Here is a 27995-nt window from a genome sequence, read left to right on the forward strand (position 1 = left end):
GCACTGGGACTCCAGCCATCCCACTCCTACCTCTGAACAAGGAGTACTGGGCCTGACTCTAGAACAAGCAGGTACACCTGTAGCTGCAACATTCTAGACTTCTTAAACTGCTTTTGCTGATTTTCCTCAGGTGAGGCAGGCCAACAGAATACTGTGTTCCTCAGGCAGCACAACAGCTGCAGTGCTAGATAGAGAGTAATGAACCGCTTTACTACAAGCGCTGCACTGTTTGATGAGGAGAGCATGCTACTGTCGAGCAAACCAAGAGGAAAAGGCACTTCTGGCTTCCGTCTTCAGCAAGTCCACATTCTGTCAGCTTTTACATGCCTGAGTTGATGGAATAAAAGAACAGACAAGCTAGATGTACGGTGAGGACAACTGTGGTTTCTAGAGTAATTCTGATTGTGATACCACTCTGTCCCTCTCTTAAAAGCTAAACAGGAGAAGCAGCAAACCAATACTTCCATAAACAGCACCCTTTGCTCAAAGGCAGCATGCTGAAAGAACATGCTGTGGCCTGAATATTGACTGAATAGCATTTGCCAGTAAGGCTTCTGGAGCGCACAGCTATCACAGTACCAGAATGCCCATAATAAAAAAGAAGGGAAGGGACTTTCCCATAGCTACGTACAAGTAAATTATGCAGATACATGCAACAAAATAGATTTTTCTTTATTCTTGTAATTGAGTGCTCACAGCATTTCCTTTTTTTGTACAAAAGTGGATGCAACTGTAACATAAAAAGCTGAAGAGCTACACAGAACACAGGATGATTGTGTCTCCTGTAGCAGCTTCTTTCTTAATCCTCTTGCAAATCCCTCACATACAAAGATAAATTCTTGCAATCCTGACATCAGGATTATTCTTGAAGTAAAACATAAGCTGTAATCTTTATGAAGCTGCCTGCTGCTCAGAATTAGGGCTGAGTGTCTGAGCATATCCATATTGCAGGGACCCACTGGGGCTCATCCTGTGCACGACGGACCGCAGACAGCAGCTGCGCTGATGCTTCTTGTAAATTGTCATTCACAATCACCTGATCAAAGAACTGACCAAACTGCGCTTCCATTTTCTTCGCCGAATCTTCCATCTCCTGTAAATCTTCTTCCTGTGAGACACAGAGTAAGCCTGTAAACCTTTAGTGTTGTGTAGAGAAACGCACCTGTACAGCATCTGCAGAGCACCTTGGGCCGCGTGAACAGGAGGAGAACAGATCCTGCCAGCACACTGCATTCCGTTCAGCGAGGCCCAACCCTCTGGAACTGAGCTGACTTCCCAAGGAGGCACCTCCTGTCCCAGTATCCTCCATTTGCCCCAACAAGGTTGTTCTACTGACAAGTGTTGGCAGAGGATGTTGGGGACTGGAAGGCAAATCTACCGTAACGCTTGTGTTCTCATTCCCCATTTTAGTTTTTTTTCCCCAGTGTTCATGTTTGTTTCTGCCACAGCAATCATCATTCATTTCCATATACAGTTATGGATTGAGGTCACCAAGATTTTAAGATGCTAAACTTGATTATGATTCGCAGGGAAACAACTGTGACAGTATATTAGACACATTGTAAATACAAGATATGCATTTTCTACAAGCAGGATTTGCTTTTTGTCTGTAGAATTTATAATAGAATTGATATTGATACTGTCATCAAACACACGTGAAATAACAATACATTCTTATAACTACATGAAATAAATATTTGGTTAAATTACTGAATGAAGCACATTCCAGGAGCACAAGGCAGTTAATTACAACAAAAATATACAAAATAGCCTTTCCTTCAAGCAAAATGCCTCAATCCTCAAAGTACAAATTAAAAACCTTTCGCTTCAAAACAAAGGGAGGAACAGGGGGGATCCCAACAAACCAAAGAGAAAAAGGCAGCAACAGTTTAGATTTGATCCTAAAGACACAATAATTTTTTTTTAAGAGTTAACATAGTAACATAGTAGAATGCATTATGTTTTAAACACAGAACCCCAGAATAATACACTGAGTCTCTTCTATTCCCAAATCTCACCTTGAATTTCATGTTCACATAATAATCGGTTAAGATCCTGGCATTTTTACGAGTCTGCCTCATACAGCTTATGCTGGATGGCTTGATGAATATAATGTAGGGCTTTAATTCATGTGTCCGGGCTACTTGTATGCCCTACAAATTAAGAGTAAAAAGAAGTTAAAGTATTTCAAGTGTATTCATCCCAGTTTCACTCCCATAAAAGCCAATTGTTTACGATGCGCTGTTATCCCCAGACCTAGCAGTAATCTTTTTTCAGGATCACCTACTTTAAGACGACCTCACTAATAATCCCTGGACCAGACATTGTTAAGCAACTGCAGCATACCAGGTACTTCATTCTGCTCGGTAACCTTATTAGGAGACGCTTTCCACTCCCCTGACTGACTGGACATTGTCATTAACAGATCTCTACAATCAACAACATTAAAGATCAACCTGAAATCTGTTCTTTTTAACTGCCGGGGAGCTACCTTGGAAGAAAGTACACCTTTACTGGAAGAAAGTATCCTGTTTTAGGAAATCTGTGCTGTGTAATATTCCCTGATGCCAATAAGCCTTTATGAACAACTGCAGAGCAGTGGAGGGAACTAGAAAGAAGGAAAAAAAAAAAAGGCACAGCATGAAAAGTTGGGCAGGCCACCAGACCTAAAACAAAAGCATGCAACTCCGCAGTTATTTTCCTGCCTCACAGCAGTTACTGAAGAGTAGCTCTGTGCCGCTACTTCATATCCTTCCCAAAACTTGTCCTTTAAACTCACACCCTAAAAAACTGAGAGTGGCACGTCTGTTCAAGTAGCAGGATTACACTTCCACACCCTTTCTCCTTCTCCCTTTTGTTAGGGGAAGTGCAGCAGAAGAGATCCAAGGACATTTTTACATCTAAAATGAAGACTGAGGTGTGGCCTAATCTGCCTCTTTATAGTGGTTTGGATTTTGAGTAGCACCCCATAGGTCATGAAACTTAACTTCTACCTTAATCAGCATAAACCACTGCTACCTTAAGGCTCTGCCACACTGGCACTAAGAGGGAAGTCTCTAAATGCTGTCGAGTTATGGTGTGTCTCTTCACATCCAGTAAGAAGAGATGCTGAAACCCAGTAGCCTAAACAGCATCTATGTACTAAATACGCAAGTAATTCAGAGAAGTTTGGTATTATTTTGCTGGGCACAGCTTTAGATGTTTACCATCTCAGGCCTTTATCAGCCTTATCTTCATCCACAAATTCAGTACAAAGATAGAAAGGGGTGAAGAGTGAATAGTGTCTAGCTGAAAATATTAGCATGTTAAGTAGTTCTGAAAGTGTTAGAGGTAATAAAAGTAAGGAAAAAGAACCAACAGAAGACTGCAAAGATTGTTCCAATAGCTCAAGAATATATGGAGAATTATTTTTCCTTCCAGGAGATACAAATTCTAGATTCCTTGTCCCTTTACAACTCACCTGCGGTTCTAAATCTATTACACAGATCTTCCCTTCATCGAGGACTGTTCGCACTGCATCAATACTGGTACCATACAGGTACCCTTTGTATTCCCCATATTCCAGCATCCTGTAACAGTGGTGAGGAAGAAGGAAAATGAAAGAGCACCTGAATCTCAAAAAGGTTCAACTTAAGGGTGAAATCTTCAAGTGTAATCCAGTGATCAGGGCTGAATGATCATAAAACATATTGAACGCTGATGAACAATCGCCATCTTTGCTCTTCCCCACTACACTGGGCACAAAATCAAACCCATGTCAGTTTGACATCCCCAAAGCATGCATTTTTTACTTGCCTTGTTGTTATAAGTTATGTGTTTTGAGTTTGTGATTCTAATGAGAAAATGCCTGCCATTTAAATGGTACAAAAACTTCATAAATCAGGAGATCTCAAAGCACTTGGCACAGCTCAAGGAATGTAGCTTCTGGTGCTGAGCTCATCTGTCTTAGAGGTGCACAGACACTTTGGAAAGTTTAGCCCTTACAGTTCAGCTACTTGTCTGATGCCATCAGTGCAGAGATTCAGCAATGGAGTTGTAGATCAGGAACAGGTCTGACTCACTGCACTGTTTTAGAAAGCAGTCTGCTTTCCAGGAGAGTTAAACTCATAACTCACAAGCACATCAAATGAGCTCAGTACCAGAGATCTCACTTACTTTTAGAAGGATTCTGAGATTAATTGTTGAGGATCTTATCTGCAACTGCACAAACACAGTTCTTGAAGCCATGGGCTCAAATAGTTTGTCCCGAATTTATACCAAACACACCAAGTATGAGTGGAAGAGCCCAGATTGGGACCTACCTACAAAACTGTCTTTTTTCTTGGATCATGTTAAGTTTTAAGTAACAAAAGTGTAATTTGTCTCTCCTGCTTACCTGTGGCTATACACCATGTTTTCAAAAGTTTCCTTTGATACATAGTGATATTCACGACCATTCATTTCATAACTCTTCTGAACACGAGTGGTGTCTGAAAGGAGATATACATACACACACAAAAATTCAACTGCAGTCAACCAAATTCACTAATTCTTGTAATTTTATAAATGAAAATAAGACAACTTTCATGAAGGACTATACAACGGTATTTTAATAAGTAATAAAATGAGTTGTTTCCGTTTATTAATCCAGAGCAAAAGCCTTGTCTACTGGTTGCCCAGTGGCAAGCCCTTGAAAATTAGCAAAGCACATCTGTATTTCTTGGAATGGAAGGACAGTGGCCTGTGACTCCGACTGGTCAGGAACTGCTTTGAAACTGGTTGCACAGCTGTTTTTACTCCGAGGCAAATTCAAAGGCATCCCATAAGCTTTCCCACACTTGCACCTTGACCATATCTGGGATCTTAAGCAGAAAAGAGTTCCTGAATTTTCAGCCAGCTTCAGATTCATAATTTCCAATTTGGTTATCCAAATCACAAAACCAAATAAGCACAGGTAGAAACAATTTCAGTTATTACGTCAGAAATTAAGCTGTGTAAGTCTCATCTGACACTAGAAGGCTAATAAGGAAAGCTGCAAAGCCTATTAAGCACCAGCTTCTGTTGCTTTCATTCTCATATCTGATCACTTAAAACACTATGAACTTCAAATATCCCTAAGAAACATTCTTATTTTTAAATCTAGGAAAAGAAAACAGCAAGATTAAACAAAACCATGCAGATAATTTACTGCTACATAAAGCTTTAAGGGTCTCAGGAGCTGTAACTTGAAAATACCTTCAGCTGATTTGCCACAATAAGGAGAAAGATAGTATTTTGAACTAACACTTATAAAAGCAGATGATTCTGGCTTGCAATACGACTGAAAAAACAGCCTCACAGAAAAGAGCACATGAATACACAAGAGGGAGGTACTTGACATTTCCTAGTCATATTTGAAGGGGGTGGTGAGTGAAAGAGGAAGAACATTACGTACGAGGTATGGCACTTTGAAACTCTCGTGGGTTACTTGCGATAAGCCTTCGCCTTAGCTCATTCACACCAACTCCTGCAGGACCTGAAAAGTTGGAAAAGCAACTAATATTACTGACAGAGACACTCTGCTCACACACACTCCTCACTTCCTAACAGTGCACATGCACAGATGAAACGTAAATTACCAAAAAATGTACCAGGAGTGACTGAAGCATCTTGATTGATTCAGCGTACAAATCACTTCCCAGCAATACAGTCATACCCAGGTGGCAACTAAGCAATACCATTTTAAAAGAAAAATAAATCATTATCAAATACTTCCAGACTTAAGACAATGGATTTGCCTTTACCCAGTTTGCTTTATCAGGATCATGGAACACTGCAGAACAACAGCTTCCTTTCAGTCTTTATCATTAAAGACTACTTGGGAGCCTGCAGCCCACTTAATACAACATTTCCTAGATTATTATTATAATTACTAAAGGCATCTTTTTAACTTTCACTGCTGCCCATTATTGAGATTTTTCTAGCCTGGAGTTTAATTTTAAACATTCTTCTTACCATTGCCATACCCACGCACTTAATACTGGCTGTAGAAATGCCCCTGTGTAAAGATGTTTTCTAGCAAGTTACAAATGTTTTCTCATCACTATATTCAGTTGGGACTGGTACAGAAAGTGAACCATTTCTCTGATCAAGTCCATTATTAACCAGCATTCATAACCCTATGGCTTCTTCTAAGGACTTTTTTTTTGTAAAAAACATTCACTACCTCAAGCAAAGACGACGACACATACATGAAACTTTAAAACCAGTAACGGGGTCAAATGACAGACAACCATTCTTGAAATGCTGCTTTGAGAGCTACCTGCAGCCAGCGGGGAAACCTCAGTGGGTCAGACCACCACCGACTGTTTCCTCCCCTCTGTTACAGATTGTGAAATTTGCATGAGAAAGTAGTTAACCTCTTACCCACTAGTATGATTAGTCTGTTCCGGTCTGCTGGGTGCCGCTGGTACCTAACCACCTCTTCGTAGGGAGCTGCGAGAGCGCTGTAACAGCTGCTGGGGCACCGAGCGTAACCTGACTGCTGGTTGGCCTGGGATTTCCTGCGACACAGGCGCATACTTCTGCGGAAACCAGCTGCAAGGGGCAGAGAGATCAGTACTGGAAAACACACCTAAGATGAAGGCAACTAGTTGTTTAATCTAGAGTGCCTCTTTCTAAGCCACACAACATGCTGGGCGTTTGAGCTTTTTGCAGGGTGAAAGTTAGTGACTGACTTTGCCGCGTTTGGTATGTCAGCTTGGCAGAACCTCTGAGCATTAAGGGAGAGCTAGAGAGGAGGCCAAATCTCGCTGAAAGTCACCTGAAGATAAGCCCAGAATTAGAGACCCCCAAAAGACCCCCAAAACAAGCCAAAGAAGCTTCTAGCCACATAAGCATCACCAGAGAACAGGTCAACTGTTTTTTGACGACGTAGGTAGTTCGCTCTCCTAAAGCAAATCTGGAATGTTTGCTCCAGCCTCCAGAACAAACCCAGATATTTTGAAGACCACTATGGTTTAGTGACAGGAATGGGTTTATTGCTCCACCTTACCATCCAGTCCTAAAAACCTCACTTTAGGTCTACTTTTCTAATGAAAGCCCTCATGATTATTCTCAATGGACAACAGACAACATTACTCTCTAGTAAAATTAATTGTGAAATAAATCTTAACAGCCAGTCAAGTTAAAATGGCGGTGGTCAGGTCTCACCAGAAGCCTAACAGGAAGGGAGATTTAAATCAAGAGAACAAACATTAGGCAGAAGAAAGAGACTTCCTGAGGTTTGGAAAACAGAATAAGTAGCATTCAGTTCAGTAAGTCTTTATGTGAAATAAAGAACAAAGGATTTTATTTAACTTCAGACAAGCACTTAATCTAGACCAAGCCCCAACCATCTTACTTATCTTTAGTCATTGCATACCAATAAAGACTCGTTGACCAAATTCACCAAATTCTTCTTCTTCTAGGATACAAAGAACAAGTACTCATGAAACAAAAGAACAGTGAAAGCCTAAGAGCTAGATGGCTAACAATTACTGCTTAACCCAAATGAAAAACAGTGTTTCAGTAAACATACACATGCCTCATCTAATTAAAAAAAAAAAAAAGTACAACACTCCATGATACGAAACATTCAAACATTTCACATGACCAATGACCATTTCAGAGGACCAATATTTCTGTAAGAGAAAAAACTAAACTTAGAAAGTCTTTGTATTTTCTAAATCAGATTTGAAACTCAACATGTTATTTGTTTCATTCCTAAGATAACTAGATGCTAGAGGATGTTTTGAAATACTTACAGTAAAAATAACCTAAGCTTTTCAGGTGAAACCCAGCTAACAAGAACTCTTCAGTTACAACATTACAACGACCAACAAGTCAGTAGCTCAAAAATCAGAACTAAAAAAATGTATAACACAGTTTCTGCCCAATAGCATGCTTGGAAAATGCAGTATGCATCTGTTCAGATCTTTCAGGCAGAATGAGGACCCGATTTTATTTTTTCTTTTTAATCGTCTTTGGATCAGTGATATCTGTGCTCCAACATCCCTGACTAATCTGTTTCCTCCAATTCTTTTTGTCCCCATTCTCATGCTGTTCCTTGTGAAGGCTTAACCATTCAGGTGAGCCTTCTGAATCTCTATATGTTTTTTTCCAAATTAGATCTCTCCTATAAGGGTCAAAAATCTCTATTTCCTGATAGATTAATGCTCTAACAGTTTACAAATAACCTTTATAAAAGTTTCTAAACAACTAAGAAAAAAAATAATTGTGTCAGCAGTGTTTAGATTTCTCTTCAAAAAGGACTCCTAATTTTCCCGTAATCATGCAGGTAACTATCGGAGCTGTGTATTCCCTTTATTTAAGCCTTATTAAAAGTAAGAATAAGACACAGAATACATATGCATATCTTTAAAGGCAGTAATTGTTCCAAGACAAGAACATCATTTTCATTTGCAAAACATGAAATGTATTGTCTTTTAGCACTAGATTCTTTGATCATTATGCAAGTACCAAAACGAAGTTAGATGCATCTTAGTTACTCTTCTTTCAAATCTATGCTCTTCAGTGCTTGTACCTGTTAAATACAGTTTTACTCCTACATTTCTGTGTGTACTAACAACTCCTTATGACTGTAGAAAAAAAACTACTTGGCACCAAACTGCTCGGTTCAGGGCAGAGTTCTGAGTACTGTTCAGCTGACTTATGCCTGTATCATTGCCATCTTCAGGTCTTTTGAGCTATCATTCAAATCTTTTTGAGCATTTATGCTTTATCTAGCCTCTGTTCTACAGTATGGAGTGCAGTGTGGAATCCTACAGGAACAAGCAATTCACCTACTGGGTATTCTAAGAGCAGTGGTAGCTCTTGGTGATGCAGTAAACACAGATAAATTCTAATAGATTACTGCTTACAGGAGACTGAGAAAAAAGTTGGTATTACCTTCTTTAAGTTCCTCTGCACATACAGATAAAGAGAGACATAAAACAATATTTTTTAAAAGTCTATACTAAGATTTAAAAGCAAACAAACAAACAAAAAAATCCAAACCAAACCACCAAAAAAACAACCAACTTTGTCCAATCCATTTAGGAAATTTAGGGAACAGGTACTGCAGGCTTTAAAACTAAAATATGCCTGTTAAGCATGAATTCTCAGTTCCCAAAGAGTGAGACTCAGCTATAGCATCTATGCCAGTATTGTACTTGCAAAATACATCATACAGATGTTCAACTAGTGGTTAAAGTAAAACGTAAAGATAGCAAATATTCACTATTCCTCTGATTGCCTGGATACAGCAGAGAGCTGAGTCAGCACTGAGTAGTGACTAGCATTTGCAAGAGTAATCCTCAAGTGCAGTTATCAGAAACATCCTAGCCTGAAAACACAAGACTGCCCTGTAGACCTGCTGGTTCTGTCTTAAAAGCTTTGGGCGCTGCTCGAGAGGTGGAAGAGAACAAACCACCTGTGATTAAGCAGAGAAGATCCAACTGGCAAGGAGGAACCTTGTGGAAAAGGGCAAGTGTAAGGTGGAATGCCATTTTCTCCACAAGATGACTAAGTATCTGAAACAAAGTTTAGCAGCAGCAGGTTTATTTTAATGGAAAAATTATTTATTTTAGAAGATTCAAGTTTTTCAGGATTCTGAATATTATCTAAACAGGTAGCTGTTCCCTAAAAACAAACAAAGAAGAAAAAAAAGATCCCAAAACCAAAATCACCCACCCACAATCCCCAAAACCAGCCTGGTTAAAAAAAGCACCGATTGAGTGTACGTTCTATATGTAAATAACTCATTTTATAAAAGCATTTTTCTTTCCTGTATGCCAACCATACACACAATCAGGAATCCAGAACATCTCTACCACACCAACTGCTGCAGACACTGGGGATTTAGGCCTCCATGACTCTAAGGTAATCCAATTATCTGCTGACATCAATGGAGCCCCTGCTGTCACAGCTTGCACGGGTATAACTGATTAGGATTTGCTAAACAGATCTGGTACTGATGCACGAGAAGAACACACTTGGATAACAGGACAAAACCCTTACTACTAAGGCAATCAGAGAGCGAGAGGAAGACTTAAGGGAACAGGGGTTTACATAATGGCTTTTCAAGCCAGAATGGCTTCTAAAGATAAAATAGCATTCTGGGTTTTGTCACCTGCTTGCTTTTAAGACACTTGCTTGTTTCTGGACACACTTCCTGCAGCACAACAACAGCAAGGAATTTCGAGTTAGTTCAGAAAAAACTTACCAGACTCAAATGTTTCTTCATCTTTTTTTTCACAATCCAGATAGCAAAGATATTAAAATAAATTCAAAATTTAATTCCTTTCCTCCTATAGAATTTCAGAATCAGAAATCAATTTTTCAGCTCCTATCAGTCTGTCTCACACATACTTTCCTCGCTTCCCTCTACACCAAGGTGGCAAAATACAGCTCGCCACACTTGAATTAATTGTCTGGTCTCTCTCCACCCAGTCCTACAGGATCCCATCCCTTCATGAGAGTTTTTTGATTTACCTTGGGAAAAGGAAGAACGAGCTGTGCTGCTTTAGGGAGCAAGTCAAGCTAAGAAGTCTTTACACAAACTATTTACATGTAAAAACCTATTGCTCAGTGCTTAAAAACATATTCTCCTGAGATCAGTTTCTTGACAATTAATTGTGTGGGTGCTTCAAGACTACAGTCATCTGTGGCATTAAATCTATGGTAGACCAAAACTATGGTAATATTACAGCCACAGTCCAAAACCTGAATCAAAGCGGATGGATCACATTCAGGCAGATATTTTTGGGGTGGTCCCTCTTTTTGGCACAACACTTTACTATAAGCACTGTACACTAACACTGCAAACAGCTCATTTTATTATACTAATATATGATACAGGAGGTTTCCAGGGTATGAAAAATAGAATTTTCTATTATTAAGTTCACTAGGAGAATGAGTGTTTTAACCTGGGAAACAAAATGAGGCTTTAACTAGCTACTACCTCGAAGCAAACAACAATCTCAAGTGAATTGTTACCTGTTTCCACACACTTCTCATCAATCTGTATGTCATCCTCTACAGATCAACACAAGGGGAAAAAAAAAATCATCTCAATCAGAAAAAACACTGGGGAAGTCAAAACCTTACAGACCTTACAATACTGAACTCAGACATCAGAAGGAAAATATTTGAAGCTCAGATCAGCCTCAGACATCTTTAAAGATTTTAACTGTTAACTCCAACTTACTAATGTCTTTAGTGAGCAAAAGGCTCTTCTTAAACTAGTGCTCTGAAGGGCTTGTGGTAGAGGCAAACATGTCTAACTTGAGTTCTCCTTTTGAAATAATAAAAGGTTTAACGTGGCTGTTGCTCTGTTTATCCTGTAGATTATATTATGTCATGGTAATACTTAATAAATAGGTTATTTTCCACTCACTCCCTTCTCTCCTGAAGCTTTTAAAAGCATCTATCTTTCCAATATGCTTCACTCGAGGGAAATGTTTTGTCTGGTTGATTTTATTATTATTTTTACAAGGAAGAAGAGAAAAAGATTGATTCAGCTCCCTCTCCATCACCAGACCACATCAATTCATGTCCCTGAAATGTGACCTTGCAGCTTGGCCAATCCCCTGGGCTCACAATCTGCACTGTTGGTGCATTCTGTTCCTGCACGCCCCTTCAGATAGGCCTTGTAGGAACTATTTTCCAGTTACAGGGAAATTACCAGAACATGTCAGCCATATTTTGCCCATATGTATCTTTTAAAGAAATACTCTGTCAGAGCTGCTCAGGTCAGCTGCTGAAGATGAAAGAGAAAGAGTGAGAGGAAAAGAGAAAGAGAAAATTTAGTCTTTCCTTCCTCAAAAGCAATCCATCCAAACTGTCAGTTCCCTACCAGATAATACATAGCTTAAGTTTCCACTTTAAGACAATGTAAGCTTCTACCACTTCAAGTGAAAAAAAGGCTTGATTTCAATTACGCTAAGCACACAAAATGCCAAGAACTTGGGTTTCTATTGCATGTATTTACTAAACAGCCTCATTTCTGACAACTTTTTAAAAAGCCTGTAAAACTATATGCTATATTGATTCCAGGGACAGGAATGTAATGTTGTCCAGATACAATCTCCTACCTTCTTCCACAGTGCTTACTGCCCACAGCATATCCATTGAAGCAGGTAAAATGCAATAAAATTAGGATGAAAGAGAGCCCCAGCTCTAACGAACAAAGCAATCAGTCCAAGAGGAATCTTAGGCAATGAAACACACTCCATCTGGGAGTTATCACCAAAAAAAATTTAATGTTTTACTAGTATAAAGAACCATAGAAGAAAATGGTGACAGAGAAAAGAGGAAGAACATTCTTTGTCTGGGAAAAATTACGTATTTACAGAAAGTTATAGCTGGCAGCAGATAATGTTTCTGGATTGTCACCATGAATAAACTCCTGTGCAGCATAGCTTAACTTACACCTCAAGGAAAAGAGTTCTATCTTTCTCTTAATAGTTTTGATGACAAAGAAACATTCTAAATATATCACACAGCACCTTCCAGTGCAGAACTGTTAGCTGTGTCCCTGGAAAGCCAGGGATAGTACAGTTGTCACCTCAAGACTTATTCACACCCAATTCTCCTAGAGAGCTCCTAGATCTTACAGACTTCAGAAGGAGCTGAAGTCGCAGCTTCTCTCACAGTCAGATCCCAAGTACACCGGAGACAACAGCCTCCACCATCAGTATTCAAGTACAACTACCTTGGTTTCCTGGGGAACACACACAGAAGCCGCTACAATATGCCTCCAGACACAACATCTTTGAATTAAACCAAATCATATGAGCTTCTATTTCATTCTTTCCTACTCTACCATTCAAGTAACTTTTCACTCACACATGGATGATTTCAGACAGAGATGGGGCTGGAAAGGCTGAGACCACCAGAATTCTCGCTGCTTCCTACATAGAAATAGATTTATCACAATTAAAGAAACAGAACAGTCCACAAGCACATTACACTCAGATTCACTGCTCACACATCAATCAGTACTGAGCTGACAGAAGACACCAAGAACGGAAACATTCCCCATGTTTTAGCCCACTGAAAAGTCCTGAAAGAAAGCTGATGTGCTATCAGAACTATTTAAAAACAATTTCCAAATCAGCAGCCCAGAAGTATTTATAGAGTATTTTGAGTTTATATATAAGGACAGAAGGTAAGCCATACTAGTATAAACTCCTGGAAGCAGAAGAGTGTGCTACTGCTATGGGCAGTAGTACTACTGCCTCTGATACTACACAGCACCTCCTGCTCGCAGCCTCAATCACAACCTGGTTTGATTTCAACTTTCATTACACAAACCACAGCTAGGTTTACACGTAGTACAAATCAAAGCTTATCATCTACAATTGCATGGCCTTATGTTTTCCTGAGGGTAACACAGACGGGACACATGGTTAGAGGATCAAACTGAAAGGTGTGTCACAGCAGTTTGAGTACTCTGGTTCTGAAAGCATGTAGTATAAAAATAACGGCCTATTTATGCAGAAAATAATAGTCAAGGGAACCCTGTTCTTCCCTGAGCCCGTTTTTTGTTTTGGTGGGTTTTTTTTCACTCTCCTACCTTTTAATCTGGTCTACTCTGTTTTGACCTAAGCTGAAGAAGTCACTCATGCTTCACAGGACATCTTTAAAAAAATACTGTTTCTTGATACAGCTATGCTCTTATACTATAAGTTTGTTAACCCACCCCCCATGTCATCGCCCCCACCTCTGCTTTTTTTTTTAATGATAGATGACTCCTAAATAGTTGGGGTCCTTAATTTCCACCCATCTTTCAGCTGCTACATCCCACTAGATGCTTTAGTAAATAGTGTTGAGACTAGGCAACTGCTGCAAACTTCTTAATTTAAGATGATACATAGCTGCTTTCAAGAGCTTGTTCTCACATAGGTATTATTAAGGGAAGGGGAGCAAAAAGTTGAAAAACGGAAAGAAGATAGGTATTTGTCAGAGGTCAATGAATCATACTACTATACAACTTACGAAAATTTTAAATAGCAAAGTCTGAATAACTGCCTAATTTTTTAACTGGAAATCAGAAAAATAATAGCTTTTTACCTTTTAAGAAGATGATTCGAGGGTATGAGTCCAGCACAGGCACTGAGATCTGAAACTTTCCTGGCCTGCCACCAGAGAGCATCATTCTGGTCCACAACCTGGAGTATTTCACCCTTCTTAAAAGCCAAGCCTGCATCAGCACATGGTATGGCAGGATCTTGCAAGGGCCAGTAATCTGCCATGGCTCGCACATAGACCTGGTGAAGAAAATAGACAAAGAGCTCAGTGGAAGCCACGTTCAGAACAAATACAACACGAGCTTTATAATCACATGGCCAGATATTGCTGCTACTTAAGTAAATTCATAATGAAGTCAAGTTTTAAAAAACAGATCAAATCCCAGACCCTATCTGTTCATTAAGGGAGAGAAAAAAAAAAAAAAATCAGATTCTACATTGTGAAAACAATCAACCTTCAACCTGTAGATCACTCTGAAAATGTCTTCGTTACCTTTAACACAGCTACATTCCAGCTTGCTGTTTTACTGCTTCAGCAACAGCACATTGATGTCAGCTGAGAAGTAGCAATAAAGGCAAGTAACACCTCAAGGATGGCAATAAACTTCTAAGCAACACTATTGCTTTGTACCGCACTGTTAGACATTATCGGGGTAACTGTTCGTAGTAACAATCTGGGAAAAAGAATGCCTCTTACTGTTGTTTGGTTGCTGACAGGCCGATCAGAAACTGGAATTAATTTGAAGATAATTGTCCCCTGAGACAGGGCCTAAATGGTTAGAAAAGGATTGAAATATGACTGATATTCAACAGAAATAAACAAACATTGGCATCGCAAACTTAACACAACATGGCTTTAAAGTTACTGTAGTATCTATAGGAGAAACAGAATTTAGGCAGAGTCAGTGTGACAAAACTGTATTTTTTTCAAAAGGAAACTCAAGAATGAAACTTTGAAGTCTTGCTAAATATTTTTAATTAAATTAAATCCATGTTTTATTACATATAATTCCAACATTAATTTATACCAAACATGTCTACTGAAATCTAATTTAAATTGGCAGCAGGATCTGGTTAGACAGTGATATAAAGGGAGAGGAAAAAAAATATTTAAGAATCAAGCATTCCAATAGCATTTGTATCTCCTGTACTTAGAAACAGTACAACCACAGGAATAAAACATAGAAAGACTTGATAGTGATTACATATAGTGATACCTTACTGACTGGCACTAACGCTTTGCAGTGAAGAACACAAAGACTGTGGGCAAACTGACAAGTAACAGGGCCAGCTCAACAGATTTCTTCCTGAGAATTCTGACAACAGCAATGACCACTGCCCTGTTTTGCAAAGTGAGGTATGTAGCTTACAAGCTCGCTCACTCTGCTTTAGCACATTTTGTAACATGGACTCTTACTAGAACAGCACCGTTCCACTACTTTCATGTGGAATAGTAACTGAGTGGAGCTTCCATGTGTGAGAAAGAAACTGTCTACAGTTACTCTTAAGGTACAAAGTAGAAAAAAAGATTCAAAAAAGTTTCAGTACCAGAATATTAATAACTTGCTCAGGCTCAAGTCCCTCAACAGGAACTCCATTTACTTCCACCAGTTTGTCTCCAGCATACAGCAACCCTACAGTGAACACAAAGATGAAAGCAGCAGCGGCAGTTTTATCACAGCATGGATTACCTCTGGTAGGTGAGGCAGGGACACAGATATACCACAGGTTTGGAAGTCAGCATTAAAAGTTTCCATACACCAGGTATGCAGGAAGGCATTCTGGATTCAGGCTATCTTGCCCCTGGATAGGCCTGCAGACTTCTGCGGGTCACAAGAAGCTTGCAAGCTTCAGTTTTCTTATTGTCTCCCACCTCCCCCATATAACATGCTTACAATCTATTGATGATCTACTTTAAAAGTAGAAGAAACATTTTAATTCCGTTTCTCAAAGTAATTTCTGAACCTGTTCTAGCTAAACCGTTAATACTAATAGACCATGAGACTTGGAATCAGACCCTTAAAAATTCAGGTGCAGTGGGATGCCTTGGGACTCCTCTGTCCTTTACAAGATCTTCACAGTATTGTTTAATTTTACATTTTCCTTCAGCTCAAATGAAACGTTAATCAGACTAGAAACTTCATCAGCTGTTGTCTACAGTTTTGGTTTTCTTCTCTACACAAAGACCAGAAAACTATTTTATAATGACTACAGTTCAATTTTACTTCTGACGTTTTACCTTTTAGTTACATTACATTTCTGAAGGAATGTGGAACATGTTCAATTCTAGGATGACAAAATAGTGACATTTCCAAGGAAACTCCTTGGAAGATTTCTTAGCAACTAAAGCTACCAAAGCGTTTAGTCGACTAGCGCCAAGAAGTATTACTACATATCCCTTAAACCCCCTTATAGAATCAAGGACTATTGATGTTTTCCATTTCTCCATCAGGGAATGAGCTGCTGGTATTCATACTACACTGCAATCTGGGATATTCCTGGTCAATCTCATGAGAGATTTATTCAAGTATTGGTACCAAGAATGCACAATGAAAACCAGATTTGTACCTCAACTCTGTCTCAGACATAGCACATCCATATGAACATTGATGAAACCAGAATCAAAGTCACTGCAGCGTATCACTATTTATGGCGCTGTCCAACATACAAATCTTCTTGCTCTATAATGGAAAACTACTTGTAGAAGCTAAGCTACGATCTTAGTTCAAACCTCTTATTTCAAGTTCAATTTTTTGGCATCACTATTTCAGATTACACATACCACTTCTGTCTGCTAGCCCACCATGGATCACACGGGCAACTGTTATGTCACCTGTTATCTCATGGCGTTTAATGGTGGCACCCTGGCAAATAAAAACAAAAAACACAGTGATCAATGAAGAATGCCAGGAAGTTTCCTTTCACGTCTGCTCTTGGCAATAACAGAAAGGCATTGAAAGACGCAGCCTTTTCAACAGAAAACGCTCCCTCACCAGAGGCTGGTTGTTTTTCACTAAGCAGACAATCCTCATCGCTTCCTCATTTTCAGGTATGTTGTCTGGCAGTGGCGGAAGGGTTGGTTCAAAATCTTTCTGGGCCACAGTATCATGAGCAGATAGCAAGGCCTGTTACAAACATAAACAAGCCAACGAACCAATGCATAAGCAAATATCATACAGGAGTGCAGCTTTAAACAGTGACTGGTCAGAAAACAGAAATCAGCAAGTAATGTCCTATGTGAACACAGATCCCTTTCACACATTGAAATTTTCTTCTTCCCACTTGGAAATGCAAAATGTGAAATAAAAGTTTTAAGAACAGTTCCTCTCTATGCTTTTTCTGGAAAACTTAAAAAAAGATGAAACATTTTTATTTAGAGCTTTAGGGTAAAGAAAGCAGGTTTTGCAGTTACAAGGAAGATTTGGTTTTACGTAACTGCATCAACTGCTCAGAATGTGAGCTTTCTAAGAAATGTCTCTCAAACATGGCCCTTAAAACACGGCCCACTGCAGGTACTTCAGACACACAGCCCACATCTGATTTCACAACGAAGTTAGTTCATCACCAGGAAACTATGTCCCTTCTGGCTCCTTTGCCAATTCTCTTGAACAGCTGGCCATCTGCTTCCACCCCCACTGCAGACAGCTCTATCAGCAACTTTTTAGTTCCTTATACAGGACTTGCCTTTAAGTGTGGAGCACGCAGTAGTCGTCTTAGCTCTTTGATCTCTCCGGACTGAGGGGCTTCACGCAGTAACTCTACCACCTGATAAACATACGAGAGAAAGCACTGGTTTTAGAGAACAGTTCATGTAGAAAGCTGTAAGTTGAATTTTGAGGAATATTGTACGGCGAGAGCGTTAAGGCCGCCATGTTATATGACTCCGAGCATATCCATACAATTTACTTTAGAATGGACAATATGACCACAGCTGAACAACACTCAGCCAGGCTTAATTCCATTCAGGCACAGTGCCGTGTGCTCTATTTTTTCTCCTATGCCTCAACCAATTTCATCACTACTGTCAGTTTCTCCACTTAAGTCATTAACTCTCCCACTAATTCAGAAATTGAAGAACGGATCTGCTATTACGATATGAAAAATCAGAAAAAACCAAAAAGCTTTTCAAAATCCTCATGTCAGACTGCTTGATTGTAGCCATAATGCCGAATGACCCAGTTACGTGGGAAGACACACATACGGCCAGTGGTTAAAAGAAAGAATTTACGCATTTGTTACACTGGCTAGGGCTCATGCAGTCTAGTGACCACAGCTGTACACGCCTCCCACCCCCCCCCCCACCCCACAACACAGTAGGAGTTAGCAAGTAGCTTGACCATGTGGGAGAGGACAGAAGGTTTCAAATGTTTATAATGTACTCAGACCTGAGAAACAAACACCACAGCACTGTTACCTGCGGCTAAATCAACTAATTTGGCACAAGTAAGTAAAGCAACACACTACATACACAACCTTACCTCACGATTCAACACGTGTGCCTGCGGCGTGACAGGAACTGGTCTTTTCCCAAGATAGTGTTGGAGGCACTCATAAATCTAGGGAAAGCCGTGACAGACAAGACAACGCAATGATGATCTGTTCACATGGCTATATAGACACACACATAACACAGTGGGCGCTACCGTAGTTCTAGGAATTTCTCAGTCCAACTAGAACCAATCACAGTCTCAATCCTTAATGTCTAATGCATGTGGAACCGCGTCTGTATTCATTGTCTTTCCATATTATCATCCAGCTAGCCAGTTACACTGCAATTTTGAATCTTCTAGTAGGAAAAGCTGATTACACAGGACAACAGCCCGACAGCATCAATTCTCTGACTTGTAGCTTGCTTGTTTCCTCCCTCTAGTTGCAAACATGATTAACAATTTAAATTTAACTTAAAACAAAATAAATTGCTGTGTTTTAAATGGCCCTATGGACATTCTTATCCACAGCAAGTTTTTCTTCTTTAAAATTTAAAGATCTTTAAAAATCCTTGTTAGAGGAAAAGCAGAATTTGTCTCAGAGATATGTCTACTCAAGAGAAACACCAGCCAAAACTGTTCTGTAGCAACATAAAATCTTCAACTACACATCAAATCAGTGTGGGCAAAACCAGAAAAACATAATTTCACAAGCATCCATGCCCAAAAGCGGGATGCATAGCCATACAGAGATTTAAGAATAGAACAGACAGCTGAGCAGTGCTGTGTTCAGCCTACACCTCCATCCCCCTGGCCTTAATAGGGACATGTAAAGTAGAAGAGCTTTAACGTCTAGGACATTATGAAAGAGAATATATTTTTCTTCTTTAAAGCACAAGTGGTTTTGTTCACTTTGACTGCTGATGTTAGGACCAACATTAGGACTATCAAACACTTAAGTCTAAACAAGCATTTATTGTCCTGGTATGGCAAAATAAAGTAGCTATCCCCGAGAGACTGCTCTCAAGAAGCCCTTTGCCTTCACAGCTCAATTTCTTTACCTTTAAAAGTGCTTGCAGCCAGCGAGATCTGAGCAGGTCATATAACATGCCAATGCCATTGACATCTCTTTTACAGAGCAAACTCAGTTCTTGTAGCACTAGAGTCAGAACATGAGATATACCTGAGCCCAAGAAACAGAAAAGCGCGAGACACTTCAGTACAAAGAGAAGCCCAACCAAAGCCAAACAATGACCCAGGCCTTCGAAAAGCATCTTTCCTCAGTTTGTACTTTCAAGAAATGCACTCAATTCCTGTCTGCTTCACTTGTTTCCTGCAATCAACTCTGTTCTATTTTTTTATGTTTTATTTTATTATGTTACTAACCAGCAGGGTTAGGTCAATACTAACAATTTCAAGTGACCTGTGAGAGGGGGGAAAAACCCCCAACATGCTGGGAATCTGAGGCATATCAGTCTGGGTTCAAGCTTGTACCTCCTACTGAGAACAGGTAAAATGAACAAGGCAATTTTTTATGTTTATAGGCTTTTATTTTGGATGACCCACTCTTTGGGCCAGGGACCATCTGGTTTTTTCCACTCTCGAGGTGCACACATTTTGGAAAATATCATTAATGAATGCAAGTTCCTGCCAAATACATACTGTTGTCCCAGGAAAGTGGAAGAACCGCTCTTACTATTAGAAGCAACGCTTGATCTGCTAGAACACTACTCTAATACAGGGGAAAACCAAAAAAATCCAGTGCCTTTTTAAAATCTCAAGGAAGCAGAAACTAAGAGGTGACGAACAGATAGGACATTACACAGTCAGGCCTAGATACAAACGGGCTTTTTGTGAGTGCAGGAAATTTAATTTTACCTCAGAAATGACAACATTTCTGATATGTGACACTTCGAGAAACACAATGTTTGTAACAGCACTAATACAACACCACACCAAATGTTAGGAATTGGATTTATTAAGTTATAAAGGTTCTTAGAAAGACCATAAGGGCTGGATGCCTGACTCCCACTGCATGTCAGAGGAAAGTAAGCTCTCAACTCTTGTGTTTTTTGGTAAGCACAAGCTGTATCTTTGCTTTTTCGTGCCAAAGTAATCATACAATACAACTGTAACAGGAGTCTCTTCTTCATATTTATTTGCTTAGAACATTAAACTTGGCATGTTTCAATGAGTAATATTGTAATACAAGAAAAATGTTGAAATAAAACCAAGACACCAGGAGCTTTATCAGCCAAAATCAAAATAGTAATTTCTTAAAACTAAAGCTCATCCAGCACACCCAGAACAGCTGAGTACTCTCTACTGCAGACATCATCAGCTGCTATCATCCGGTCACAACTAACCGGAACATGGAAGCCCTTCTTTACTTATTTCTCTCCTGAGCACGATTTTTACAGAAGCCATTGACAGCTAATTGTTTCCTGCACTGGCTCTAGACCTCAATGTTACTCACACCTGTGTGAGATCTATCTTCAGCTTTAGTTTTACTGAGGTATTTTCCTTATGTGTGAATTTATACAAGTACTTGCCTGCTAAGTTTCTGCAGATGGGACTTTTGCCTCAATCATCAGCCAGAATTACTGAATATCCAAACTGGAAAAGCCTGGAAACGTACCTCATTATCAAAGGAATCATCTGTCTCTGCAAAGCAGACACTTAAGCACTTACAAAAATTATGAACTCTGTGAACCCTGACTGTGAGCCCCACAGAGAAACCTGCCAAAATGCAGTTTTCTTAAAAGGATTCTCTTCTACAGGAACTTCCTAGTGCTTAACAGAACATCACCTGTGGTGGAGATGCTTTTTAAGATCTTTTCCTCATTACTGGTTGCCTCTTCCTGAGATGACTGTACTAATTATCTCCCAGAATGCTATCCCTACATCAAACTGGGCTCAGAATGACCAACATGTTCCATACAGAAGCACAAACCTTCAAACTACAGAGAGTAATTTCTTTAAACAAAAAAAAACCCTCTTGCAATTATCAGTCATTCTTGATACAGCTGTAGAGACTCTTGACTTTATAAGCCAGAAACAAACATCAGCTATTCTCTTCTGACACTCCTGAAATTAACTGCATACCACCATTAAAAATCAAGAATCATTCCAATTATTAAGTAGTAATACGTCTAGACATGTTCATCTCTGTCATGACTCAATGGAAGAAGAGTTACAGACTAAGGAATAAAAACTTTTTGTCAGTTTTCTTGCTCTTTGAAAAAGAGATGCAAAAGTTATGAGTACCATTATCTTGACTGTGGACTGCTGGCACTTCCATCTTTTCCTTTACTCAAGGATATTCCACCCACTTCTTTGAGCACTGCATTCACACCAAGTACATTTCACAGAGAGATGTTGAACTAGGGAAAAAAGTACACAGAGTACTGTCAGGTATTTTAGATTGATAAGACAGCAGAATTTTAAAGAAGGGGGCAACCATTCATATTTAAGTGTACAACAGGTTGGAAGCATAAATTAAATACATTAGTCCCACCTATAAATTCAGTTACCCACCAGCATCCAAAATGCAGACAGACAAACCTCAACTGCAATATGACATTTTATTTCCTTCATGGAATTGTCACTGGCTTGCTTCATTAAGCCATCTAAAATAAGAAGCTATTTGGTACATCTTCTGTTCCTCATCTTTTTAAGTGCACTACTATGGAAAGTTGTATTTTTTTGCAAAGACTTTTAAAGCTTTTTTTATACCAATATAGCTTGGAAAATAATAATATTCAAGAATATACTACATTTAATTCCTCTTGTTATTGACACAGTATTAAAATGAAGGGCTCTGGATTTCATACTGAATTTTCACTGAGCAGAGACATGATTTTGCAAAAAAGGGATCCCTGTTTCTATCACTGTTAGAATTTAAGGTCTTTGAAGGATTTGTTCCACATGGATTTCATTATTTTCCTGTATTTCCTCACTGTAAATTAAAATTTTAAAAAGCCAACCCCCTCAAAAAACCCCACAGCTTACCTTACCGGTATCATCATCTCTTTCTGACAATTTATAATTGGTTGCTGCTTTTAGAGACAGAGTCCAAGTTTGCTGATCTAAAAAAATCCCCTCCTCTATCAGCTTTCATTATAAGAAACAGCATATACTACCTTATTTTTTCTTTAACTTTTAAAACAAGAATTTTTAAGTAATGCAGGAAGCCAACACTTACACTTATTAACCTGTATCCATGTCCTGCTGCGCTTTTTGAATATAAAAGAATAAGCCTTTTCTAAAATTCTCTTCCCAAATCCTTCCCTTTCTTAGAATTCTGTGACAACCTACTACTAACCTGTAACGTTCCCTTAGACTAAAAACAGAGGAAGCTCTCCAATCTACTGCTAATAAGAAACAACGCAGTACAAAATTGTTTCAGAGAATTCTCAGAACTCTTCTTTGCAAACAAGTATGGAAATCCCCCAGAGAACACTGTATGGTGCATTTATACCCCAAAGCATCAGGAGCCTGTATATGAAAGCTCTGAATCAATTCAGAATCTTCATTACATCCTAGTTGACCTATCCTCAAATCACACTTGATTAAAGTTTGAAGATACTGTCATTACTGTCATTAGCAGTATTCTAAGGTTGCTTTTAAAAAGTTAAATATTTAAACTGATCACTGAAGAGATGATTCAGTGTACAAGTTAAAAAAAACCTGTAACATCACATATTTGAAGACTTCAGCCAACAGTGAACCACAGCGTGACAGACACTGCGTGAACAGTGAATGCCTTACCAAATTCTGTTCAATACACAGTAGTTTGTCTCCTGGATTAGAATTGAGGAAGGCAGCTGCTGTTTTCCTCTAGGTTGCTCTGTGGACAGAAAACATCAAAGGTACAAGCAGGAAAAGTAGTATCTTGATCCACTTATAAAAGCAGAAGGCATTACTGGCACTTTTACTGCAGGAGCAAAAAATAATCAGAAGTGACGACATTATGATTCAAGTATTTTATTACCGAGTATTGGCAATTCATTACAAGTTACCTCTACAGGAAACCGAGTGATACATCTTACTGCAATTCTAATCTGAAGACTGCTTTTCAAATTATGGATTCCTCTTTTAAAGGCTAACAAAAATATTATTTGATCCTCCCACAATATCCAATGCAACTGCGTTTTGAGCTGCAATTATTTCATTTTTTTCAATAGTCTGAGTTCTTTTCCTTTAATAGTTTGCCTTCCCCCCTTTGCTAAGCTTAGCTGATCTGCCTAATGATGGATTTAAAGCAGGCCATATAAATCTAGTCATGAATACCTGTTTCTTATTTACCAAAGACATCAGGAATAGGACAGAAATCTTTACTGTGAGATGGTACAGACATGGGAAGAGGAATCCCTATGTTGCCAAGTACATTCAGGACAGCAGCACTCCTGGTTTTCACTGAACAGCAGCAATATGAAAACACAAGTAACCCTCAGCTTGGCTGATTCTCACCCCCCTGCCCCATTTGGAAACTAAGAGTCTATAGCTCCAAATTCAGTTGCAGAAACATTTACAAGGAGATAGTACCCAACCTGCAAGTTATGGCCTAAAAGGAAACTTCTGACAGCTTATCCCATAAGCTACATTTCAGAAGCCCCATTTCCTATTATTACCAATTCTAAGTTTTCTCTAGCTTTTATATCCATGGTTTTTTTCACATTTTTCAAGAACTCAAGACAGACCCTGCTGACGTCTGTTGGTTCCCATGTACGATGGCTGTTTGGTTTTATATAGGCTACACAGACATCCAACAGCACATTGCCAATTCAGAATCCTCATTACAATGGTGTGGTAAAGGACATTTGAAGACAAAAGAACATGTCCAAGCATTTCAGATGTACTTATTATAAAGGGAGCCAACTCCTGATCTGTATTTGTATTTCACATATTGAAAGCTCAAATTTAAAAATCTCACCACATACATCCCTCAAAAAAGCCCCCAAAACAACCCAACTTTTTTCCCCCTCAAAAAACAATAAATGAGTAATATATATCTGGGCTTTCTGGGATGGCTCCCCTAACCCTACCTGAATTAGTTTGGCCAACTCACATCTAAAAGCTGGCTGACAACTGTGATCAACTTTTTTACTACACATCTGTTACCAGATGTGTGATTTTGTAGCAGTTGATTCACTCAAACCATCTATTTTTATCTGTACTCTACCACCCAGAAGGCTCTCAACACATTGTACTTACAGTAACTTCCCATTCAAAGACCAGACCTCTTCCAAATGAAACTCCAGTTATTTCAAATCTAGATCACTCCAGTTTCTTCAGCCTAGATCTGGCTTTTCCTGCGTTTAGTCCTATTTAGCTTCGAAGCATCAGACTGCATGCCCTTTTAAGTAGGACGGGATCCTGCAAACATATATAGGGAAACACGCGAAAGACAAGAAATATTTCCAGAAGCTTTTTGGTTTAACTAGTTAAAAGAAAGTTTAGAAAACCCCTTAACCTCAAAATAGACCAACTTTCCAATTCTTTGTAGAAATCTTGTCAGATGCGTAACAAAAACTGAAGTATTTCCTCATGTGATAACTGTAGTGAAATTACCATAATCTCAAGATCTGCTTTGTTCAAGTAGTGTCATCTACCAAACTGGCATGTCACCACATAGACAATTAGCATTGTTTACATTCTACTACAAAATAGAAAAGTTTAAAGAGAAAAAGAAACCCCACAACTGTCTGCAGTATAGTCTTAGGACTGCTTTAATCAAGGTCCCTTTTAGCCTTTGGGAGCTGGATCATATTTATTTCTTCTTAGCTAGGATAGGTCTTGCACAGCACTGACTCAGAATGGGAAAGAACTAAACCAAAGCAAGCAAGACACCCTGCTGTCAAAGCAAGGCTATTCTACAATCTTCTATTGAACAGTTATTTCATTTTTAAGTACACCACTGAAAATCATCCTGCAAACAGAGACAAAGAACATAATTTCTGGAGGTGCTCAAATACTTCTGATTCTGCTAAAATACTAACAATACTGTTACCCCTTTAAAATACTTGAGTTTTTTTGTTTGGGGTTCCCCCCCATGGAGCTGTGCAGCTTCTGGTATCACTACTGCTTCCACAGAGAACAGATGTGGGATTAACTTGAGTATGTTTAGAAGTTTTAGACACAGTCTTGAAAGCTGACCTTGGATTTCCAAGAAAAAGTGGGAAAGCTACTGAATGCTGATTGCTTGCCTTTTGGGGTGAAACCCTCAGGTATAGCTGTCGGAGAGCTATTAGGGTTAATAATGAACACTGAGTTAGTAACCCTTCCATCCATTGTTGCTTTTTAAAACTACAGTTTATGCTCACACTGACAGAAGCAGCATTTAAACATCAAAATCTGCCAAGTTCTTAACAACACAGCTCACCTCATTCATAAAGTAGTAGCTGTTTCATATTTTCACACAACAAAAGGAAAGCAGCTTCCAACTGTGAAGCCTAGTTTCAGCAGCTGTCAGTAGCAATAAATGATGAGCAAGTCATTATCAGAAGAGAAAAAAAAAAGAGTATCTTGTTTCTCTGCAGTTCTTTAGAAAAAGACCTACTAAATCGCTTGCCTAAGTGGAAAGGTGAGGGTTCAAACAAACTTTAAACTGCTACTGTGTCTTCATTTCCTAAGAATTATATCTATGCAGACTATAAGGCCAGAGCTCAGGGTCTCCTCATCCCAGGGATCTACATAAATTAGATGCAAGTTCTTGCTAACAGGCTTACCTGACTAATCTGCCAGCCAGTGTAAGGTCCTTCCCATTCACACGTATTGCGTGCAATTACAGATGCTCATTAAGAGAAGTCATTTCTCTTTGCCTGTTATTAGGGACAGAGCTGGATATCCACGCCAACTGTGCCAGAATTTAGAGTCAAAAGGAGTCTGTCACCTCATGTCTACAAACATCAGTCACCCCAGATTTGGGCTGCAGGGTTTACTTCCTTCAGCAGCAGCACACGAAACTCCTTGACCTTATTTGTCAGGCAGACCAGAAGGTCTTACTGATGCAAGGCTAGAGCTGCAAGGGAACCCAAGTCCTGCTTTTAAAACACTTTTCAGAATTGTCTTTAAAAGGACGATTTTGGATGCAAAGGAAAATTTTGGATGCTGCCAAGTCTCTGAAGGGGACAACACCACAGCACCTGACATTCAGAACATCAACCCCCCTGCTCTTATAAACTTAAATTTAAGATGCTTGACAAGGTTATTGAGCACTTTTAACAAGGAGAACTTCTCATACCTTTGAATTTGTCGACATTAGTGATCCGGCACATTGAAGACTGCAAATTAGCTAGCTTGAGGGCAGGGAACGCTCTGAGAAAGCTCTTCTTGCAAATAAGCCACTATAAATCAACAAACTGAGTAGGCAAAAAATGGTAACGAGACATTCAGCATCTCAAGCGACATGCCCTGTTCAGGGCTTTTTTGTGCTGCATTAAATAAACTTTATTAGGCTAGTCTCATCACTGAAGGCTGTCAGCTTCTCCTTCTAGTCAGTGTAAAAAAGCATCTTTTTTTGTACACTTTGGGAGACTTATTAAGTATTTTAACTTAAAAAGCAACCCTAAGTATTAGTGGCATAAATAGACACATTTTAAGCGAAGGAAGAGACCAGTTCTTTGAAACCGTATATCCTTATCTTAACCCAAGAACCACTTCTTCCAAGGCTGAGGTGGTACAGGTTAAAAAAAGACTGAATAAATTTTATGTTCATGTAAGGCATTCTGTGAGATTTAATCACATCTGCATATGTAAAGTTGCTGATGGAGTAATTTATGCTATTATTCTTTGTAATCAGATACATTCGGTGATGATTCATTCTGCTTTCCTCAAACAAAAGCTTACAGCTCTAGTAGTGGTACAAGTACCTTGTTTACATCGGGGTAAATGCCACTAAAGCATCACTTCTAAGAAGAGCAGTGCATCCAGAGAGGAATACTTGTGTGCAGCACACTGTAGTCATGTGAGGCAGCCAGCTGTACTTCCAGCTGTTTATTGCCAACAGCTTGGGCTTACTAAAGGAAAAAAAAAACAAGACACCACACGAAACAACCAACCATCTGACAACATAAACACATCGATACTAAATCAACTTAGAAGTACATGGCTAGGTAGTTCAAAGAAAGGATTTGTGTTACAGTCCCATATCTTTCCACTACATTATCTCAACACTGCTTTCAAAAACCAGTACAGTTAGGAAGTGAACCTACTTTTGATAAAATAACTCAATAATGTATAGCACCTGCATTCCAGTCAGAACAGTTTGTGAAGATGAGTAAGGAAAAAAATCTCTTCTGAGCTCCTACTCCCCATTCATACATATCTCTAATATTTAGCTAATGGGAATTAAGTGGCTATCACAAGTTTAGTGAGCTTTGCTGTAGCTATGAGACAAAACTAATTTCACAGCTGCATGGGGGAAATGCACCTGTGCAGTACAATGGTTTCAGTACAGTGTGTATTTTCTTACCTGCAAACACCACAGTATACACCACGTTCAGCTCACGTAGAACTTCCAGAGGGAAAGAATTAT

At 39.2% G+C, this 27995-nt stretch overlaps 1 protein-coding gene across 4 annotated transcripts; it reads right to left on the reverse strand.

Moving 5' to 3' along the window:
- Positions 1-651: 651 nt before the first annotated feature.
- MPP4 (MAGUK p55 scaffold protein 4) lies at positions 652-27980 on the reverse strand. Of its 4 annotated transcripts, none has more exons than XM_027786255.2 (27): positions 27933-27980; positions 27331-27477; positions 26703-26820; positions 26188-26315; positions 24674-24835; positions 23228-23306; positions 21725-21840; positions 19519-19616; positions 18509-18586; positions 17715-17795; positions 17024-17155; positions 16813-16894; positions 15579-15664; positions 14728-14799; positions 14074-14270; positions 12847-12911; positions 12093-12110; positions 10996-11034; positions 10223-10243; positions 8908-8922; positions 7382-7423; positions 6385-6555; positions 5414-5494; positions 4376-4469; positions 3461-3569; positions 2019-2153; positions 652-1108 (listed from the first exon to the last, which is right to left on the reverse strand). In XM_027786255.2, the coding sequence occupies exons 7-27, from the start codon at positions 21756-21758 to the stop codon at positions 917-919; spliced, it is 1842 nt and encodes a 613-aa protein (XP_027642056.2). In that variant the 5' UTR covers positions 21759-21840; positions 23228-23306; positions 24674-24835; positions 26188-26315; positions 26703-26820; positions 27331-27477; positions 27933-27980; the 3' UTR covers positions 652-916. The 4 variants fall into 4 exon arrangements, with proteins under 4 accessions (XP_027642056.2, XP_027642046.2, XP_027642057.2 ...); XM_027786245.2 differs by having other exon boundaries at positions 19519-19640; XM_027786256.2 differs by lacking the exon at positions 19519-19616.
- Between the last annotated feature and the right edge of the window lie 15 nt (positions 27981-27995).

The sequence above is a fragment of the Falco peregrinus genome, chromosome 8 (genome assembly GCF_023634155.1).
Source record: "Falco peregrinus isolate bFalPer1 chromosome 8, bFalPer1.pri, whole genome shotgun sequence".
NCBI classification, from domain to species: Eukaryota; Metazoa; Chordata; class Aves; order Falconiformes; family Falconidae; genus Falco; species Falco peregrinus.

Excerpts from the sequence above, each read along its gene's own strand:
- MPP4 (XM_027786245.2), bottom strand. The coding sequence starts at position 21,758 with ATGGAAGTGCCAGCAGTCCACAGTCAAGATAATG. Across the intron at positions 18,587-19,518 it reads GGCTGCAAGCACTTTTAAAG|ATTTATGAGTGCCTCCAACA; the intron begins GTAAAGAAATTG and ends GGCTTTCCCTAG. Across the intron at positions 14,271-14,727 it reads CTGTCAGCAACCAAACAACA|GTCTATGTGCGAGCCATGGC; the intron begins GTAAGAGGCATT and ends TTTCTTCACCAG.